This window comes from Mustela erminea, chromosome 19, assembly GCF_009829155.1.
Source record: "Mustela erminea isolate mMusErm1 chromosome 19, mMusErm1.Pri, whole genome shotgun sequence".
Classification (NCBI taxonomy): Eukaryota; Metazoa; Chordata; class Mammalia; order Carnivora; family Mustelidae; genus Mustela; species Mustela erminea.
The window spans coordinates 60081374-60101805 of record NC_045632.1 but is presented as its reverse complement, the minus strand read 5'-3'; the positions used below and the strand labels follow the sequence as shown (position 1 = coordinate 60101805).

The window sequence follows — 20432 nt, the reverse complement described above, 5'->3', positions numbered from 1 at the left end:
TTTTAATGAAAATTGGGGAGTGTGTCACTACCACCGTGCTGAGGGCCAGGGGTCTGCTTCTGGCAGAGGTGGGCAGAAGCTGCCCCTCCCTGAGCCTGCCCTGTCCCTGAGGATGGCCGTCCGGCTTCGCGCCCCCACCCGACCCCTGGCCGGAGACAGCTGCGCTTGATTTCCCTGAAGGGCCTGGGCCTGCGTCGGGTGGCCCCTGTGTATGCGGGATCCTGGTGCCGCATGCTGCTCCGCTGTGGTGGCCGCAGGTCCCAGCCCTGTCCACTCTGCGTGCGGAGCGACGTAGGCGAGCAGAGCAGTCTTCATGATGCACCGTCTAGATTTTTTCCGTTGCCTTAGTGGATCCTGGTCTGACCCACCCTTAATTTAGCACATTTTTTAAAAAAGCAGTTTTCCTAGATCAGAATTTCCCGAAGTACGGCACTTTGTGTCCGTGTTTGCACACTGACATTTGAGCCCGTGCTTCCTGGTGACCTGCGGAGGCTCCAGCTAGAGCAGCCGCCAGGGGAGTGCTTCCTGCGTGGCCTGAGCCGCGTGCTTCAGTGAGGGCGCGCTCCCAAGCCCGCGGCGGTGGCAACAGGCTCTGTGTCCTCACCGGGCCTGCTCGGTCTCCCCTGGGTCGTCTTCCTGTGTTGCCGGCCGCGTCGGGCCGAGGCTGTGCTCGCCGGCCCCCTGCCGCAGCGGACCCTGCAGGGGGGTTGTCTCCAGGACTGGCGGGCCCCTCATCACACAGCAGACTAGATGCCCCAGTAAAGGGCTTCCTGCGCCCTGCAGCCTCCCCGTCTGGGGCGCCAGCACCGGCAGGGCCCCTGGAGGGAGCGGCCGCGGCAGGGGAGCGGCGTCCGTGAGGATTAAATGACGTAGGTCCTAAGTGTCTGTTTCCAGGCTGGACGGCGCTGCACGAGGCGTGTAACCGCGGCTACTACGACGTCGCCAAACAGCTGCTGGCCGCGGGGGCGGAGGTGAACACCAAGGGCCTGGATGACGACACGCCCCTGCACGACGCGGCCAACAACGGGCACTACAAGGTGGGCCCCTCCCCGCACGCCCCTGTCCCATGGTCCCCGCCGTCCCGCACCCCTGCCCCCCAGCCCACTCTGCTGGTCCTAGGTCAGCACCTAGGTGGCCCCTAACCCCCCTTGCAGCCTGTGGACAGGGCCTTACTGTGGCCACACAGGTGTGGCTGGGCGTTAGCAGATGAATGACCAGGCCCTCGAGGCAGGGGCTCCAGGCTGCTGCCTGCCCCGTCCTGGTCCCTGTCCCTGTCCCTGGGGTGTTCGCGGTGATGCAGCACTGAGGGGTGTAGCCAGTGCACGGCGGACCGTTGCAACCAGTCTGGGAGCAGCGAGCGCCCAGGTGCAGTCTCCCCGAGAGGACTCCGCCCCCTTGGGGAGACAGGTGCCTCCAGGCCTGAAGCAGGAGACGCACAGAGACGGCGAGGCTCTTGCTGCGGTCACTGCCAGACCATCATGAAGAGGCCCCGGCCAGAGACCGACCGTGGGCCGTGGCCAGGACAGCGCCTGTAGACCAGAACGCACCTCTCCAGCCCCCTCATAGCTGCCCTGCCCGGTGGCTCTGGCCTATGCCAGGGGCCTAGCAGCGCCAAGCGTGTGACGAGCCGGTGGAAGGTGCTAAGTCACCATGGTGGGGGGAGGGGCTCCGAATGAAAAGACGCCCCCGGCGACTTGGAGAAATCCAGACGTGGGTCATGTTCTTGACGGTAGGGATCACAGCTCACTTTTTAGGGGAGATAAAGGCATTGTGGGTTTTCTTTTAAGGGTCCTGTTATAGGAATGTACTGAGGAAGCTTATAAGATGCCTGGGTTCCACCCACAATAGCCAGGGCAGGGGCCTGGGGCTGGGGCGAGGGGAGGGGCTGCCGGTGAGCTGGTAGCCAACAGAGTGGGGAGGAAAGGGGGTGGGCGCCCTGTGAGTCTCTGTTCTTCAGTAATCATTACTGGGAAACTCTCCCACAGGCTAGATGGGAAGTGTGGAGGGGGATATAGTGTCGTGGCCCCCAGGCAGATCCCTGCCCGGGTCCTGGGACCTCACACAGGAAGGGGACCCCACAGGTGGGGTTGAGCAAAGGTTCAGAAAGTGGTGGCCTGGGATGATCCGTGGGGACGCCGTGGCCTACGAGTTCAGAGTAGCAGAAACCCTTTCCCACCCGGCTCAGAGTTGCCAGCAGAGGCAGGAGGAAAGAGAGCATGAGGGTAGCTTGCCCTGTGTTGTCGGTCGTAGCAGAAGGGGTCGAGGGGTGCGGTGGCCTGCAGCAGTAGGGGCAGACAGCGGGGTCGCGGGCAGAGTCCCAGCACTGCAGGGGACCTGATGCTCATGGAAAGGAAGAGACCACCACCACGTGCCTGTAGGGTCAGTGAGGTTGGTTTCAGACTTGGAGGACGTAATGATTGCCAGAGCAGGCTGCTGGGTCCCCGGCAGCAGAGGCCACGGCGTCCTAGCGAGAACCGCTGTGTGAGTCACGAGGCCGTCCTCATTAAAGGTTCGTCCCACGCTGCGTTCTCTGGCCAGAGCTGGGACTGGATTCAGGATTTGCACTTGAGTCCAGGGAACAGGCTGCCCGGACACGGGAGGCACAGCCGCTGGGTGTAGACCGTTGCGTCCCGTGTAGCTCTGTAGACCGCCCCCGCAGTATCCCCCTCGTGTCCGCTGGCGCAGGAGCACCCTGACTGTGTGCGACCGAGCACGGAGGAGGTGATCTTTCTTCCTAAAATAAACGAAAGTGCAAAATAAACCTGCTTACAGGAGCTTGGTCTTTGTTTCCTCTCTTCTGTCAACCCCCCGCCCTCCCCACCCCCAAACTCCTAGAACCCGTCCACGTCCACCTAACCCTGCCGGATGGCGGCTCATCCGCGGCGGGAGGGGAGGGCGCATGTGAGGCGATTGGGGGACACGAGGACTCCGTGGAGAGGGAGGAGGCCGCCCGCGGGCGCTGGGGCCTGTTCCCTGTGGCAGAGAGCTGGGAAGGGGGTGGGACGCCCCTGGGCTCCTTCCGGGGGAGGCTCGGGTCCAGAGAGCCCACCAGGCCGTGCCGTGTGGCCCAGCTTCTGGTCCTCGGCGGGGTCGCGATGGAGGTGGCTGTTGGAATGGGCTACGGTTTTACAAAGACGGGCACGGTAGCGCCCTCGTGTGCCTCAGGAAGCTCCCTCACGGGCCTGTCGCTGTTTTGTAGGTGGTGAAGCTGTTGTTACGGTATGGAGGGAACCCTCAGCAAAGCAACCGAAAAGGCGAGACGCCACTAAAGGTGGCCAACTCCCCGACCATGGTGAATCTCCTGTTGGGCAAGGGGACCTACACATCCAGCGAGGAGAGCTCGACCGGTCAGTGGCTGGGCGCCGCGCTATGTGCCGGCTGGGGTGGGGGCACGGGGCACGGGCCTCCCTGCGTGGCTGCGGCGGGCACGGTGGGCCTCACGCCTTAACGTGCCAGCCTGGCCTTCACACAGACCTCTCTTTGGTTGCCTCCCGCTCCGATTTTTGTCAGTCAGACGAAGGGCTGCAGAGCCCTTCCCCCCGCCAGGGGCAGCCCGGGCCTCATCCGCACGGCGCCCTACCTGTGCGTGTCCCGGGTGGTTGCCGTGCGTCTCCTCCTGACTCTCCCTCCTGTTCCCAGCAGAGAGCTCGGAGGAGGAAGACGCCCCGTCGTTCGCGCCCTCCAGCTCGGTGGACGGCAATAACACGGACTCGGAGTTTGAGAAGGGCCTGAAGCACAAGGCGAAGAACCCGGAGCCCCAGAAGACTGTGACCCCCGTCAAGGACGAGTACGAGTTTGACGAGGATGACGAGCAGGACAGAGTCCCTCCCGTGGATGACAAACATTTACTGAAAAAGGATTACAGAAAAGAAACTAAGTCAAATAGTTTTATTTCTATACCCAAAATGGAAGTGAAAAGTTACACTAAAAATAACACAATTGCACCAAAGAAGGCGGCTCATCGCATCTTGTCAGACACATCGGACGAGGAGGACGTCGGTGTCACTGTGGGGACAGGAGAGAAGCTGAGACTCTCGGCACACACGCTACTGCCCGGGAACAAGACACGGGAACCCTCCAATTCCAAGCAGCAGAAGGAAAAAAATAAAGTGAAAAAGAAGCGAAAGAAAGAGACAAAAGGCAAAGAAGTGCGATTTGGGAAGAGGAGCGACAAGTTCTGTTCGTCAGAGTCAGACAGCGAGTCCTCGGAGAGCGGTGAGGACGACGAGGACTCGGCGGGGAGCTCCGGCTGCCTCAAGGAGTCCCCGCTGGTGCTGAAGGACCCGGCCCTGTTCAGCTCTCTGTCCGCCTCCTCCACCTCGTCCCACGGGAGCTCCGCCGCCCAGAAGCATAACCCCAGCCACGCGGACCCCCACACCAAGCACTGGCGGACGGACAATTGGAAAACTGTGTCCTCGCCGGCCTGGTCCGAGGTCAGCTCTTTATCAGACTCCACAAGGACGAGACTGACAAGCGAGTCTGACTGCTCCTCGGAGGGCTCCAGCGTGGAGTCGCTCAAGCCCGTGCGGAAGAAGCAGGAGCACAGGAAGAGGGGCGGCCTGCAGGGCGCCCTGTCTGAGAAGAAGAACTTCCACGCCAGCGCGGACGGCGCCATCCCCAAGCTGGACAAGGAGGGGAAGGTCGTCAAGAAACACAAAACGAAACACAAACACAAAAACAAGGAGAAAGGGCTGTGCTCGGTCAGTCAGGAGCTCAAGCTGAAAAGCTTCACCTACGAGTATGAGGACTCCAAGCAGCGGTCCGAGAAGGCCATCCTCCTGGACAACGACGTTTCCGGCGACAGCAAGTTGAAAGCCTTGAAGCACGACAGGGACCACTTCAAGAAGGAGGAGAGAGTTGGCAAAATGAAGTCTGAGGAGAAGGACTGGCTCTTTAAAGAGGAGGTGGTCAAGGTTTCCAAGGACGAGAAGTCCCTGAAGAGAATCAAAGACGTGAGCAGGTCTTTCCGAGAAGAAAAGGACCGTCCGAGCAAGGCCGAGAAGGAGAGGTCCGTGAAGGAGGAAAAGCTGAGGCTGTACAAGGAGGAAAGGAAGAAAAAGCCCAAGGACAGGCCCTCGAAATTGGAGAAGAAGAATGACTTTAAGGACGACAGACTTTCGAAGGAGAAAGAGAAGACGTTCAAAGACGAGAAAGAAAAACTCAAAAAAGAAAAGGTTTATAAGGAAGACGCGTCCGCGTACGACGACTACTGTAACAAAAGTCAGTTCCTGGAGAACGAAGACACCAAGTTCAGCCTTTCTGACGACCAGCAGGACCGGTGGTTCTCCGAGCTGTCCGACTCGTCCTTCGATTTCAAAGGGGACGACAGCTGGGATTCTCCCGTGACGGACTACAGGGACGTGAAGAGTGACCCCGTGGCCAGACTGATCCTGGAGACCGTGAAAGAGGACAGCAAGGACAGGAAGCGGGACAAGGGCCGCGAGAAGCGAGACTACGGGGACAAGCGCGGCGACAGGGACGCCTTCTTCCGGAAGAAGGACAGGGACTGCCTGGACCGGAGCTGCGAGAGGAGGAGGGAGCCCACAGAGAAGCACAAAGGCCTCCCCGGCGGCCTCCCCGACAAGAAGAGGAGGGAGTCGGCCGAGGGCGGGCGGGACAGGAAGGACCTCCTCGAGGGCACCAAGGAGCGGAAGGACAGCAGGGCCAAGCCCGAGGAGGCGCACCGGGAGGAGCTGAAGGAGCCGGGCGGGGAGGCCGGCTTCAGGGACAGGCCCGACGGCGACTTCGGGAAGAGCCTGGAGCCCTGGGAGCGGCCCCAGCCCGCCAGGGAGAAGGAGAAGAGGGACCGAGTGAAACTGGAGAAACACAGGGACAAGGGCGGTGACAAAGATAAAAGCGAAAAATCCGTCCTTGAGAAATGTCCGAAGGACAAGGAATTTGATAAATGTTTTAAAGAGAAGAAAGAGGCCAAGGAGAGGCACAGAGACGCGCACGGCAGAGACAAGGAGCGGAAGGCGTCCCTGGACCCCGCGAAAGAGAAGAGGGAGAAGGCGCTCCCCGGGCTTCCGTCCGAGGACGTCCCCGAGAGGAAGGGCAAGGAGAAGAGCTGGTACATCGCGGACATCTTCACCGACGAGAGCGGGGACGAGAGGGACACGGGCGCGGCCGGCGGGCTCCGGCTCGGGGAGGCCGGGGACGCGGCGCGGGCGGACGGCGCCCCAGACGCCGACCGGCCCCGGAAGCGCTCCGCCGAGCGGCAGCACTCGGAGAAGCAGAAGGAGCGGGAGCTCCGCGAGAAGAGGAGGGAGAGGGGCGCCCCGGACGGCGGCAGGGACAAGAAGGAGAAAGTCCTCGAGAAGCACAAAGACAAGAAGGACAAGGACAGGAAAGACCGGACGTGCGTCGAGGGCGCGCAGGAAAAGAGAAACAAGCAGAAGCCCCCGGAGAAGGTGGAGAGGAAGCTGCCTGCTGAGGACAAGGCCAAGAGCCGGCACCGGGAGAGGCCGGACCGGGAGCACTGCCGCGACAGGAAAGCGTCGCGGAGCGCGGAGGCCGAGAAGAGCCTGCTGGAGAAGCTGGAGGAGGAGGCCCTGCACGCCTACAGGGAGGACTCCAACGACAAGGCCAGCGAGGTGTCCTCGGACAGCTTCACGGACCGCGGGCAGGAGCCGGGCCTCAGCGCCCTCCTGGAGGTGTCCTTCTCGGAGCCCCCAGAGGAGAAGATCAGGGAGAAAGAGAGGCTCAGACACTCCTCGTCCTCGTCCAAGAAGAGCCACGACCGAGAGAGAGTCCGGAGAGACAAGTCCGAGAAGAGAGACAGGAGTGATGACCACAAGGACCCCGGCGGCAGGAAGGACCCCAGCCAGTACGACAGGGACTTCTCAGACGCGGACGCTTACGGGATTCCTTACAGCTCGAAAGCCGATGCGGAGGACGGCTCGGAGAAAGCCATCGAGCCCTTCTCCACTGAGAAGAAGGAGAAGAGCGATCCTGAGAGAGAAACCTCCAGAAAAGTAGAGAAAGAGCTGAAGCCCTACGGGGCCAGCGCCGCCAGCGCCCTCAAGGAGCGGCGGAGGAGGGACAAGCACCGGGAGAAGTGGAGGGACGACCGCGACAAGCACCGGGACAGGCACGGGGACGGGCTCCCGCGGCACCACAAGGACGAGCAGAAGCCTGTGGCCAGAGACAAGGACAACCCCCCAAACCCGCTCAGAGACAAGTGCCGGGAGGAGAGCCTCAAACTCGGCGACACCAAACTGAAGGAGAAGCTCCGGGAAACCGCCGAGAAGGAGAAGAGTGACCCGGCGAAGGTCAGCAACGGAAGCGAGAAGCTGCCAGTGTCCAGAGACCCGGGCAGGAGAGACGCCCGGCCCAGAGAGAAGCTTCTGGGGGACGGTGACCTGATGATGACCAGCTTCGAGCGCATGCTGTCCCAGAAAGACCTGGAGGTCGAGGAGCGCCACAAGCGGCACAAGGAGCGGATGAAGCAGATGGAGAAGATGCGGCACCGGTCGGGGGACCCGAAGCTCAAGGAGAGGGTGAAGCCCGCGGAGGACGCGCGCAAGAAGAGTCTGGACGCCCCTCCCAAGAAGCCGCTGGCGCTGGACCCCGCTCTGAGGGACAGGAAGCCCAAGGACTCAGCTCCTGCCCCCCCGGCCGCCGAGAACAAGCCCCACCCGGGACCAGCCGTGGACACGAGGGACTGGTTGGCGGGGCCGCACATGAAAGAGGTCCTGCCCGCTTCTCCCCGGCCTGACCAGGGCCGGCCCACCGGGGTGCCCACACCCGCATCTGTGGTGTCGTGCCCCAGCTACGAGGAGGCCATGCACACGCCCAGGACGCCGTCCTGCAGCGCCGACGACTACTCCGACCTCATCTTTGACTGCGCAGACCCCCAGCCCGTGTCCAGCACGTCCGCCAGCGCCTGCTCCCCCTCCTTCTTCGACAGGTTCTCCGTGGCCGGGAGTGGGGTTTCGGAGAGCGCGAGCCAGACGCCTACGAGGCCGTTGTGCACAAGCCTTTACCGTTCAGTCTCTGTCGATATCAGGAGGACCCCCGAGGAAGAGTTCAGCGCCGGGGACAAGCTGTTCCGACAGCAGAGTGTCCCCACCGCGCCCACGTATGACTCACCGGGGCAGCACCTGGAGGACAAGGCCCCTGGGCCCCCAGGTCCTGTCGAGAAGTTTGCCTGCGTGTCTCCGGGGTATTATTCCCCGGACTACGGCATCCCCTCCCCCAAAGCGGACGCCCTGCACTGCCCGCCTGCGGCCGTGGTCACCGTCACCCCCTCCCCAGAGGGTGCCTTCTCTGGTTTACAAGCAAAATCCCCCCCTGCACACCGAGATGAGCTGTTGGCCCCATCCATGGAGGGAGCCCTTCCCCCTGACTTGGGCGTCCCTCTGGATGCCACTGAGGCCCAGCAGGCCACTGCCGCCATCATTCCCCCGGAGCCCAGCTACCTGGAGCCGCTGGACGAGGGGCCCTTCAGCGCGGTCATCACGGAGGAGCCCGTCGAGTGGGCGCACCCAGCGGCCTCGGAGCAGGGCCTCTCCTGCAGCCTGATGGGGGGCACCCCTGAGAACCCCGTCAGCTGGCCTGTGGGGCCGGACCTCCTGCTTAAGTCCCCCCAGCCACTCCCTGAGTCCCCGCAGCATTTCTGCCCTAGTGAGGCCGTCCACCCTGCTGCTGCAGGGCCTTTTGGGGCCACAGAACCCCCTTACCCGGGCTCCCCTGACTCGTACCCTCTGTCGGCCACCGAGCCTGGACTTGAGGGCACCAAGGGTGACGCAGCAGAGGCGGTTCCAGCCGCTGTCTCCGCCCCAGAAGAGCCGGCAGCCTTCGCCCCCGCCTCCAGGCTGGAGCCCTTCTTCACCAACTGCAAACCGCTGCCGGAAGCATCTCCGGACATGGCCCCGGAGCCGGCGTGTTTGACCACCGTGACTCAGGTGGAGGCTCTGGGGCCCGTGGAAAGTAACTTCTTGGAAAATGGGCATGATCTGTCGGCCCTCGGCCAGGTGGAGCCAGTGCCCTGGCCTGACGGCTTCCCCAGTGCTGAGGATGACCTCGATCTGGGGCCCTTCTCGCTGCCAGAGCTTCCCCCTCTTCAAGCGAAAGACGTTTCTGATGTCGAAACAGAACCTATAGAGGAGACGGCCCTCGCTCCTCCGGGAGAGACCCCCCCGGGGCTCCCTGGGGTCCCGAGTGGTGGGGATGGCCCTGTGGCAGCTGCTGAGGACCAGCCTGTGCTGCCTCCTGACCAGGGGGACCCCCGGCTCCCCACCGAGCCGGAGCCTGAGCCCCCCGAGGAGCCCAAGCCAGATGTCCCCCCGTTGCCGTTGGAAGCTGCGGTGGAAGGGGGGCCCATGTTGGAGGCGAGGGTCCCTGAGGACTCCGACTCCGGCCTGGGGCCCGCAGCGGCACCCCCCGAGGAGCAGCAGCCGCCGGGGAGCGGAGAGGGGGAGGCAGAGGGCCAAGATCCGCCGGCCGCGTCCCACGGCGTGCCTGACGCCCCCGGGGACGGCTTGGCCCAGGCGCTCGCGGCGGACGGGGCCAGCCCTCTCGACGGCGCCAGCCTCGACGGACCCCTGGGCGGCGTCCAGCCTGACGCGACGGAGCCGGAACCCAAACCCGCGGCCGAAGCCCCGAGGGCCCCCAAAGTGGAGGAGATCCCTCAGCGCATGACCCGGAACCGGGCCCAGATGCTGGCCAACCAGAACAAGCAGAGCTCGCCGTCCTCGGAGAAGGAGCCGGCGCCCGCGCCCCGCGCCAAGGGCCGCTGCTGTGAGGAGGAGGACGCGCAGGCCCAGCACCCCCGCAAGCGCCGCTTCCAGCGCTCCAGCCAGCAGCTGCGGCAGCAGCTCCCGTCCACGCGGCAGACGCGGGAGGTGATCCAGCAGACGCTGGCCGCCATCGTGGACGCGATCAAGCTGGACGCCATCGAGCCCTACCACAGCGACCGGTCCAACCCCTACTTCGAGTACCTGCAGATCCGGAAGAAGATTGAGGAGAAGCGCAAGATCCTGTGCTACATCAGCCCCCAGGCCCCGCAGTGCTACGCCGAGTACGTCACCTACACGGGCTCCTACCTGCTGGACGGCAAGCCGCTGAGCAAGCTGCACATCCCCGTGGTGAGTACCGCCCTGCGGGGGCCGGCCACCGAGGGGGGCGCAGCTCCTCGCCCAGCCCGGGCCTTCGTCCTCCTCCGGGCCCCCCCACCCCCCGCGCCAGGTGCACCCACGCGGCCCACCGCTTCCTGCCGCCGGGGGCCCCCTCGTGGCCCCTCGGACGCCCTCCGCGCTTCGGTCCTGCTTCCTGGTGGCCCCACGTTGCTGACCTGCAGCTTCCGTTCCCCTCAGCCTCTCCCCCGAGACCGCCTGCAGCCGCACCCCTCGTGGGGCTCGCGGGCTCCTCCACCCGCAGGGCCTGTCCCTAGGCCCCCAGCCCCACCTGTGGGCTCTGCACCCAGAGCCTCTAGTCCCTTTCCTGTCCTCCGTTCCCTCGGCCGCCCGATCGTTCCCCGTTGGCACCTAGTGACCCTGTGTCTGTGCAGACGTGACCCGTCCCAGCCCCCTCGAGTCCACCTTGGGGCCTTTAGGCAAACACCTAGCTCCTCCCTGCTTCTCCTGGTGCACACCCTTCCCCGGTGTGGGCTTCTGCCTCCTGCTGGCGCAGCAGAGCCAGACCTCGGCCTTCCTTGGCTCACTCACAGCCGGCCTGGCCTGCTCCCCAGGTGTAGCCTGTCTATACCACGTGCAGGTGACTTGCTGCCTTTTTTGGAGGTGGGGGTGGGGGAACAATCACACTTTGAAGAAAAGCCAGAACTTCTGCTTTATACCATGAGGCCCTCCTAGGGAAGGCCCAGGCACACAGCCTACATCACCAGTCTCAGGGACCCCTCTCCTGTGGCAGGGCTGGGGGTCACGTTGGATGCGTGTGCTCTGAGAGTCGGTGTCTGAGCTAGCTGTCCCCCAGGACTGCCCTCCGGTGTTTTCTGACAGAGGACTCTGGCTCTGAGCGTCCGGCTGCAGGGGTGAGGCAGTGGAGACCCTGCCTCTGGGCCAGCCCTCCCCAACGTGGCCCAGGGCAGCCCTTGGGCCGGGGGTGAGGGCAGCTAGCTTTGAGCCCAGCAGAATGTCCAGCCTGGCTCTCCCTGATCTCAGGCTGCCCTGGGCAGGAGACCGGAAGCCGCCTTGCCCCGTAGGTCCCGGGGTGGGGAGGATGAGCTGCTCGTCTCGTCTGGGACGCTAGATCCTGAAAAAAAATCTGGCTTGAGGTCTGTGTTCAGTGAGACTGCTTCGTTGCCTTTTTTGTTTAAATTTTAGTTTTCAAAATAGAATACCATGAACACCATGGAAAGTTTGGGGTCACGGGTTTGTGTAAGTTCTGCCTGCGTCCCGCTGGGTCTCACCCCTTCCTTCCCTGGAGACCGCCAGTTCCCCTCCCGTCGCTGCTCTGCGGGGCACCCCGGCCGCTCGCGGGGGCGGGCGTTCCTGCTGCGGGCTCACAGCCCCACCAACCCCCGCCCCCCGTGATTGCAGATTGCGCCCCCTCCGTCCCTGGCGGAGCCCCTGAAGGAGCTGTTCAAGCAGCAGGAGACGGTGCGGGGGAAACTGCGTCTGCAGCACAGCATCGAGCGGGTAAGAGGGGCCTGTGGGCGCGGGGGTCCGGCTGGGGCGCGTCTGGCCCCCCAGAGGCCTGCCTCACCCGCTCCTCTTCTGCAGGAAAAGCTCATTGTCTCCTGCGAGCAGGAGATCCTGCGGGTCCACTGCCGAGCGGCGAGGACCATCGCGAACCAGGCAGTGCCGTTCAGCGCCTGCACCATGCTGCTGGACTCGGAGGTCTACAACATGCCGCTGGAGAGCCAGGTGGGTGCGCACGCAGCCCGCGGCCCGAGACGGGCTGGCCCGCGGCACAGGCAGCGGGTGGAAGCGCCCGCGCCACACAGACGGAGGCGGCCCCAGCTGGACAGGAGCGAGCAGATGGCAGCACGTCCCGTGCAGGTCCCCATGGGCCTCCGGTCACTGGGCTGGGCATCCGTGAGTGTCCGTCATCACTGGAATTGTCCTGGAAAACAAACGTCATCAGGAGGAGTTGTGTCCCCCACCCCCTCCCCTGCCAGCCACTGCGGCCAGAGACCGGCCTAGGGCAGGCCCTGCCGGAAGCTGGGGTGCCACAGCTGAGGGCCAGGAGTGGAGCGCGCAGCCACCCCCCATGGCTGTGCTTCTGTCGCGGTGGCACCCTGGCCCTGCTTTCCTTCCTGCGCTGTGGACATGGGACGTGCCCCCTCACCCCACCCCGGGATGTCTGGAGTGCCTGAGCCTTTCCGGGGCCTCAGCTACTGGCGCTTCCCACGGGTGGCCTGTCCGCGGACTCCGGTGTCCCTGCTCCGACCCTGCTGCACTCGGGCCTGGGGCCAGACTCTGTCAGGGGTTCGCTCCGCAGTCGATTCTCCTCCCTGACAACCACCGTGACTTTCTGAAAACCACCCAGAGTGTGGGCCTGCTGCCCCCTGGGGACCCTCCTGTGCCCCGCAGGCCAGCGTGAGCTCCCGCGGCAGCCCCAGGCCCATGAGCAGTGTTCCAGGTTGGCTGTGCGGACAGATGTGGTTCGGGGATGGCTTCGGATAAGGGCTTCCCGTGCACTTACATACGGTCTTCAGGAATCGATCTCAAAAACTTGCCCCGTCAGGAAAGCCTGGTTGTCAGTCGAGTGTGCGGCCCTTCCTGTCAGGGTCGTGAGTCTGAGCCCCACATTAGGCATGAAGCCTACTTAAAATTGAAAAAAATTAAGCAGTACAGTGGTCTGTGAACCCTAAAGCAGACGGAGGACGACTTCAGGAACCTTTTGCATCTAAAAAGCCAGCGTCTGACTGGTGACGTCCTGAGCTGCTGCTGAGGGCAGGGGGCTGCACAGGGAGGTCGTGCTGGGCCGGCCCGGAACACGGTTGCGCCTGGGGACTGCGGGGCAAGGCTGCGGCGCTCACGGCACAGGAGGCGTCCGCCTGGCTCTGACCCCGCGGTGTCCACATCTGCACACTCTTCTTTAGGGCGACGAGAACAAGTCTGTGCGCGACCGCTTCAACGCCCGCCAGTTCATCTCCTGGCTGCAGGACGTGGACGACAAGTATGACCGCATGAAGGTGAGGGCCCTGTGCCCCCCGAGCTGCGCCTGGGCTGGGGGTCCCGGCAGGTGTCTGGGGCGGGGGGGCGGGGGGGCTGCTGCTGGGTCCCGTTTGGAAGCGGCAGCGCCAGACCCTCCGAGCCCAGTGGAAACGTTCAGGGAGCCGAGGTCTCCCCGCCCCCATGTTGCCTCCTTAGAGTGTCTTCCCTCCTGTCCAGGTGTGCGGGGAGCAGCTCCTGTCACCAGCTGGCGGTCAGACCTCTGTGGGACCCCACCTTGAGCCCTCCTCAAAGGTCACAGCACACACCCAGCTCCGCTGCTCTGGACGTGCCCAGTGCGGCAGGCAGGATGGGTGGGGAGGTAGAGAGAGATTAGCACGTTTAGGGTCAGCTGCCACCCTGGGGCACTCCGGGAGGCAGGGCCCAGAGGGCCGTGCCCGCTCGTGTCGCTAGAGCGCCGGGGCTGGGGGCGGGGGTGCGTGTGGCGAGAGGAAGACCGTGTTTTCCGGATGCCAGCCTTACCCGCAGGCTCCCCCCGCATCACGGCCCTCGCGGGGTGCTGCCGCGGTGCAGACAGGATGCCCAGAGCAGAGAGGAGGGGCCCGGCCCGCGCGGTGTCTCTAGCGCGTCCGGGGAAGCTCCACAGTCACCCCGGCCAGGCTGGGGGCCGCGCAGGGCAGGCTTTCCTGTAATGGGAGAAAGTCGTCTTGACGACGTGACAGGGAGACGGTGCGCGTGAGCACACGAGTCTCAGCCCGGGACGCAGTGACCTTCCCAGACCAGTAAGAAAAGGGCGACTAGAGGAAGGACGGAGACCTGCCTGGGGGGCTCAGTCGCTCGAGCGTCTGACTCTTGGCTTTGGCTCAGGTCGCGGTCTCAGGGTCGTGGGACGGAGTCCCGCATCGGGCTCCTGCCGCAGCAGGGAGTCGCCTTGGGGGTCCCTCTGCCCTCACTCGGCTCATGTGCCGTGTTCTCAGCTACGGTCTTTTGAAAAGAAAGGAAGGAAGTACACCGAGTGCGCTTGGAGCCGTGGCCGCCACGCCACAGCCCAGGGTGGTCTGCTTCCAGAAGACTCCAGATGGGGGAGGGTTTGCACCCCGATCCCCGCAGCACACTCGAAACAGCCTCATTTTAAGGCAGATCCGACACGGACGCCCACCCGCCGTGCTTGTGTGCACGTCTGCGGAACGAGTCGGGCCGCGAGGCGGCGGCACGCCCGCGTGCACACGCAACCCTCTGCTCACACACGCCTGACACCGGGTCTCTTCCTGCTGCCTCCTGCCCTGTCCCCCCTCGGTGACCCCCTCCAAGTTGCCCTTCCAGCTCCCCTCTTCTGCCTGCCGCACACAGCACACCGTGCGTGGGACCACCGCCCTCATTTAGGGCCAAGTACTAGGGCGCCGCAGTAAGAAACGCCTCTGACCCTAGGTGTGATTTTTGGCGCCGGTCTGGCTCGGTGTGTAGAGTGTGCGACTTCTGATCTCGGGGTCTTGAGCTCAAGCCCCACATTCGGCACGGAGCCTACTTAAAAAGTTTTTTTTCCAGGGTTCCTGGGTGGCTCAGAGGTTAAGCCTCTGCCTTCAGCTCAGGTCATGATCCCAGAGTCCTGGGATCGAGCCCCGCATCAGGCTCTCCGCTCACTGCGGAGCCTGCTTCCTCCTCTCTCTCTCTGCCTCTCTGCCTACTTGTGATCTCTCTCTTTCTGTCAAAAAATAAACAAAACCTTTAAAAAAAAAAAAGTTTTTTCCCAAGAAGGCATAATCTGCATCGCAGGTGAAGCGGAGATCACCAGCCCTAAATGATCCTGAAATGAACACAGCAAACGGCCGCAGCCGTCACTTGTAATTCAAAGCTGCTGTGAAACCAGGGGTTGGGGCACCGCGGGGACGGGGACAGACGCGCATGCGGTCAGCAGGGCCGTCCGGCTGCACGGGCACCGGGGCGCTCGGGACCCACAGTGGGGACTAGGCCCCGGGAGCCGGCCTCGCTTGGGCAGCTGGTTGTGGGGGTCGCAGTGCTGGGGTCGTGCCTCTGCTCCCCTCACCTGCTGTGTCTCCCACGCAGACGTGTCTCCTGATGCGGCAGCAGCACGAGGCCGCGGCCCTCAACGCCGTGCAGAGGATGGAGTGGCAGCTGAAGGTCCAGGAGCTGGACCCCGCCGGGCACAAGTCCCTGTGTGTGAACGAGGTACCTTCCTTCTACGTGCCCATGGTCGACGTCAACGATGACTTCGTGCTTCTGCCAGCCTGACACACCGCGGGACGGCCGCACAGGACACAGGCGAGGGCCACACGCACCTGCCCGGCACTGCTGCCCCGTCCAGCCAGTGGAGGGAGACCTGGTCCCTCAGGCGGGGTCGCCCGGGGAGAGACCCCGCACTTGGCCCCTGGAGCGAAGCTCTTTCAAACCAGAGACCGCGGGAGGCCGAGGACACCTCGGGGACGCAGACGCGGACTCGGCGGCCCGGGGCCCTGCCCTCCCGCCGGCTGCACGGGCATTTCGGGTGGTGCAGAACCGAGTGTATTTTTTAAAATTTCTTGCTCCATTCTGATCAACTTAAAGAAAACGAAGGCGTCCACGCCTCAGACACCGCGCCCTCCACGCCGGAGGGCCCGGAGAGCGCCGGCCGGCTGCTGTCTGCTGCCGCGGGCCTCGGCCGGGCTGGGGGCTGGGACGCCGTGCAGGGGAAGGGCCCGGCCGCGCCGCCCGCCCGGACCGGACACGGACGCAGAGCCAGGACTCGGGTTGTGTTTTTAATGGGAGTCAAATCCACGTGGTTTGTATATTTTTTCCTTTAATCTTGGGCATTTTGTTTCTCTTTCTGAGAACATAACTTGAAACACTACAGAGCCAATAATCATATAAAAAGTGTACCCGGAAGCGCTGTACAGTTTTATACACACTCACAACGTACTTTGCTGCCTTCTAGATAATTTATTTTGCGACACATACTGCACAGTTGTAAATACCTCCTGTACTGTAACATCACTTCAGTTACGTGTAAAGAAATAAATAAATTAATTAAATGCTCTTTGTACACGACAGGACCCTCTCCAGGAGGGGCCGGCACACAGGACTGAACTGAGGGGTCGCTCTGCGTCTTCAACTGTCCTACCCAGTTAGTAGCTTTTCATTCGGAAACACCGCTTTTCCTCCCTCCCCGCACGCCCCACCGAGCAGCACAGCTCACCAGGGAGGGTGAAGCTGGGTGAGTCCCTGTGCGCCCAGACCAGGGCAGCGGGCACAGGAGGACAGAGAGACCCGACAGGCTGCCTCCAGCTGGCTGACCCCCCAGGGCCCGGCGGGCGGAGGAACGAAACGAGGGTCCCTCGCGACTGGGGCAGTAGACCCTGGGCGGTGTGGCCTTGGAGAGACCCCTGCCTGGCCCTCTGCACCCAGAACGGGAGCCCCCTCCCCCGCCCCGCCCAAGGTTCCACGCGGGGCTGGCACATCTCCCAGCGAGGCCACTGCTGATCCAGGGTCCCCACTGGGAGAGCCCCCGTGCTAGCCAGCACCAGCTCGGAAGGCCAGAATGGGAGGCGTGAGCCCCATTTCGCAAAGCACACAGAGCGCGACCCCCGTGCTCCCCTCAGAGGAGGCCCTACGGGGGGATAGGACTGGGCTGGCCTGGGGCCGCCTTCTGAGCAAAGTGACTCCAAAGAGACCGCCCTTGCCTCATCCAATCCTGGCTCACCATCACCGCCCCCCCCACAAACATGCTGGGCACTGGGGACAGGTGGGCACAGAGGTGGAGACCCAGACATCAGGGTTTGGGGTTGACCACCACCTCACTCACGTTCTGGAACCCCTCACCCTCCTGTGTCCTGTACCTCCCCACGCAGCAGCAACTGCACGATGACCCCCACAGAACGACCTGTGTCCTCGGGCTCCTCCAGTGTGGGGCGCCGCGGGGAGCTCCCAAGTCCACACGACACCCCCACCCCAGAGGAGTCCAGTCTCCCCTCCCCTCGGTGCACGTTCCCTCCGGGCTGGCACCCGCTCAGGTGCTTGCAGGGGAGGGGCGGACAGGGCAGCAAAAGCTCCAGGGCTCTGGGCATAAATTAGTTATTTTTCAAATCATGGAGCTGTCATCTCCGAAACCCATCTTTTTGTTAAGATTTTTGGAGAGTGAGTAAGCCAGAGCAGAGGGAGAAGCAGGGAGCCCCCACAGGACTCGATCCCTGGACCCTGGGATCACAACACACGCTGAAGGCAGATGCTGCACCGACGGAGCCCCCGGGGCCCCCTCAGTAACCCATCTCTTAAGCCCCGTGTCTTTTCTAAGCACCAAACACCGCACTGACTCGCACGGAGAGTCTTGCCGTCACCAGCTTCAGCCCTGGGGCCAGAGGTCCCAGACTCCCCGGACCCGCCGGCTGTGCATGTGCACTGGGGCTGGGGAGCTGCCTCCATGGGCCAGCCGTGGCGGTTGGGGACGGCCGGGGCCCCAGGCCTCTCAACGGTGTGGTGCTGGCGGTGGCCCCGCAGGCTCGAGCTGTGGAGGCACAGAGCTCCCCGCTGCGCCGCAATGCTCGAGCCTTTGCAGGGGGGCCGCACCCAGCGACCTCGCGGTGTCCGGTGCCGTCGTAAGATGGCAGGACAGGCTGGCTGTGGAGGGGCCCTGGTGCCCAAATAGTGAGTGGACACCTGAGGCTGTGTGACAGCTGGGGGCCTTGGCAGGAAAAGAGGGTTCCTTCACGTGAACCAAGCCGGCACGCGGGTATCTGGGCGGGCAGGCCCCAACAGCCAGCTTCCCTCCTCCCCGACAGAGGCAAGAGGCACAGGGAACTGCCCCCACGTTTTCTTGATGCAGGGGACTTGCACCCAGGATGGTGGAAAGAAGGGGCCCAGGTTCCCATTTCTGGGAACCAGGATGAGAAGCTGAGGGTCAGCACGGGAGCTCGGTGTGTGCGTCACACACCATGGCTGGGGCTTCGGGCTACTTCCTCCCCCGGCGGGCAGCGAGCGGCTCGCACCCTACAGCCACACTTCGGGGCACAGAACCAAGAGAACCCATGCTTACGGGTACAACCTCTCTTACAAACATCAATGCACCTGAATCATTTGTAATAAGAAAAAGGAAAAAAGATAATTGCCATATACGTAGCAGGGCTTCTCAAGCTCGTACTTCTGTTTGGTCAGAGGAGTCTGCTGCGTCCTTTTTCCTGAGTGACAGGTGTTCAGCGGCATGTGTGGCCTCCACCTGCTGTGGCCAGCAGCACCCTCCCAAGCTGTGGCCGCCGCATCTCTGAGCATTGCCGGGGGGCCGCACTCTGAGCATTGTTCCGGGGGCGGGGTGGGGGGCGAACCAGGCCCGCGGGGAGCTGCTTAGATAGAACAACGAAGAGGAACACAGTCCGTCCCGTCATGCACGGTTTGTGTGGTATGGCCGGGTTTACGTAAAATTTAAAAAACTGCCACGTCACTTGGGGATTAGGGCACGTGAGCGTTCCAGGGGTTTCTGGTGATACTCTATTTCCTGACCTTGGTATTGACTATGTGGGTCGACTTTGTGATAACTTAATGGGTAGTAAATGTGTTTTTGGCACCTTTGTGTTAAATTTCACAATCTAACAACACTGAAAGAATGTTCTGCATTTCCCTGTGGAGCCCAGGATGATATTCAAGGACATATTTTAGAAAATAGGAGGCCAGATACGCAGTTAAAATGGCGATCTGAGCTGTTTACCTCCCAATCAAAATCCCCCCAAAATTAGAACAGGCAGAAAACCACCAAGTCAAAGTAGTCCTGGTAAAGACAACGTTTCTGTCCCAGATGAGAACCTCAGAGAAATGGAGATTCATTTAATGGAAAATGCAGAAATTCCAGAACAGCAAAGTAAACACTTTCAAAAATCTCTGTATCAGCAATAAGACCATGGGGTGAGGGAGCGCTGCCAACGTCAGGATTATCCGGAACTTTGGAAATTAACAATCCAAGGAGTGATTATTCCAGAAAAAGCAGCCGAATCTCTGTAGTGAGTTGTGTGTCATTTTAACTTTCCATATTTCCATTCCTCTCTCTCATGTCAGTCTTGAAGACCAGCAGCCACCAGGGGGATGAGCCTGAGGGAGGGTCTCCAGGTGGCCGTCCATCTCCAGGACACTGGCCCCATTCGACTTGTACGGCAGCTTCCCCAGAAAAGCCCCATTCCTGGGACTTACTGGACCTGACTCGGAGTTCATTCACTGGGAAAAGACCTTTACTCCAGAGGGTTTGTTGAAGACAATCAATGACAACTGTTTGATATCACAGCTGCCTGAGGTGACTGAAACCCCTAAGAGCAAACAAGAGCCACAAAACTGACTAGATCTGGGGAATGAGGTGTCCATGGGTACACATACAAAGGCTCTGATGTAGAGGCCTTTTGGAAACAGGAAATGAAGACTAATGCAGAGCTGTGACTGGCCAGAGCACTGAAGAGCCTTTGGGGTGTGGAAATCCTAGTGGATCAAAGCTTTCAAGGAAATCTTTCCAATCACTGGCTTAGCAGCAAGCTAACAGCACAACGATGTCACTGCCTACACACAACAGAGAACTGAGACTTTGCAGAACTGGTTCAGGAAAGTCACTAAGTACAGCAGCCCCTGCAACCAACCAACCAACAAAATCGAGAATGGGGAACTGATCTCCAGAATCACCACTAGATCATTTAAAAAGTCTATGTCTGAACAGAAAATGAGGAGATACGCAAAGAAACAAAGTTTGGCTCCAAATCAAGGAAAAAAAAAAAATAGATACTGCGTTTGAGGAAGCCCAGAGGTTAGACCTAACACTTAAAGTCCACTTTGATAAATCATGTTTAAAGAACTAGATGCAACTCGGGGGCGGCCTGGGTGGCTCAGTTAAGCGTCTGCCTTCCGCTCAGGTCGTGATCCCCAGGTCCTGGGATCGAGTTCTGCACTGGGCTCCCTGCTCTCGTGCTTGCTCAAAAATTTTTTAAAAACTATGAAGAGGGACGCCTGGGTGTCTCAGTGGGTTAAGCCGCTGCCTTCGGCTCAGGTCACGATCCCAGCGTCCTGGGATCGAGTCCCACATCGGGCTCCTTGCTCAGCAGGGAGCCTGCTTCTCCCTCTGCCTCTGCCTGCCATTCTGCTGCCTGTGCTTGCTCTCTCCCCCTCTCTCTCTGATAAATAAATAAAATCTTTTAATAAATAAATAAATAAAACTATGAAGAATTAATATGACAGTAAAAGAATGGTGTGTCACCAAATAAAGAATATCAGTAAGTGGAGAAATTACTCTGCAGGGAGAAATCACGCCGTGGAAAGTGCAGCGGCAGAATCTTGAGTTCTGACCGGAAGACGCAGCAACCAGACGACCAGACGTGACGAGCAGAAAAGAAGGAAAAT

General features: G+C 61.9%; 1 protein-coding gene across 13 annotated transcripts in view; it reads left to right on the top strand.

Moving 5' to 3' along the window:
* The window catches only part of ANKRD11 (ankyrin repeat domain 11), a 177203-nt gene extending 158719 nt beyond the window's left edge, over window positions 1–18484 (top strand). For 6 of the 13 annotated variants that reach the window (XM_032323915.1, XM_032323917.1, XM_032323916.1 and 3 more), the window contains 8 exons: window positions 895–1037; window positions 3200–3347; window positions 3640–10088; window positions 11499–11597; window positions 11682–11825; window positions 13007–13099; window positions 13299–13458; window positions 17851–18483. In XM_032323915.1, the coding sequence (XP_032179806.1) occupies window positions 895–1037; window positions 3200–3347; window positions 3640–10088; window positions 11499–11597; window positions 11682–11825; window positions 13007–13099; window positions 13299–13458; window positions 17851–18149 (7535 nt within the window). In that variant the 3' untranslated portion in view covers window positions 18150–18483. Of the gene's footprint in view, window positions 1–894; window positions 1038–3199; window positions 3348–3639; window positions 10089–11498; window positions 11598–11681; window positions 11826–13006; window positions 13100–13298; window positions 13459–15143; window positions 16114–17850 lie in introns of those variants that run through there. The other 7 variants (XM_032323925.1, XM_032323926.1, XM_032323928.1 and 4 more) reach the window with 6 other exon arrangements.
* The last annotated feature ends 1948 nt before the right edge of the window (window positions 18485–20432 follow it).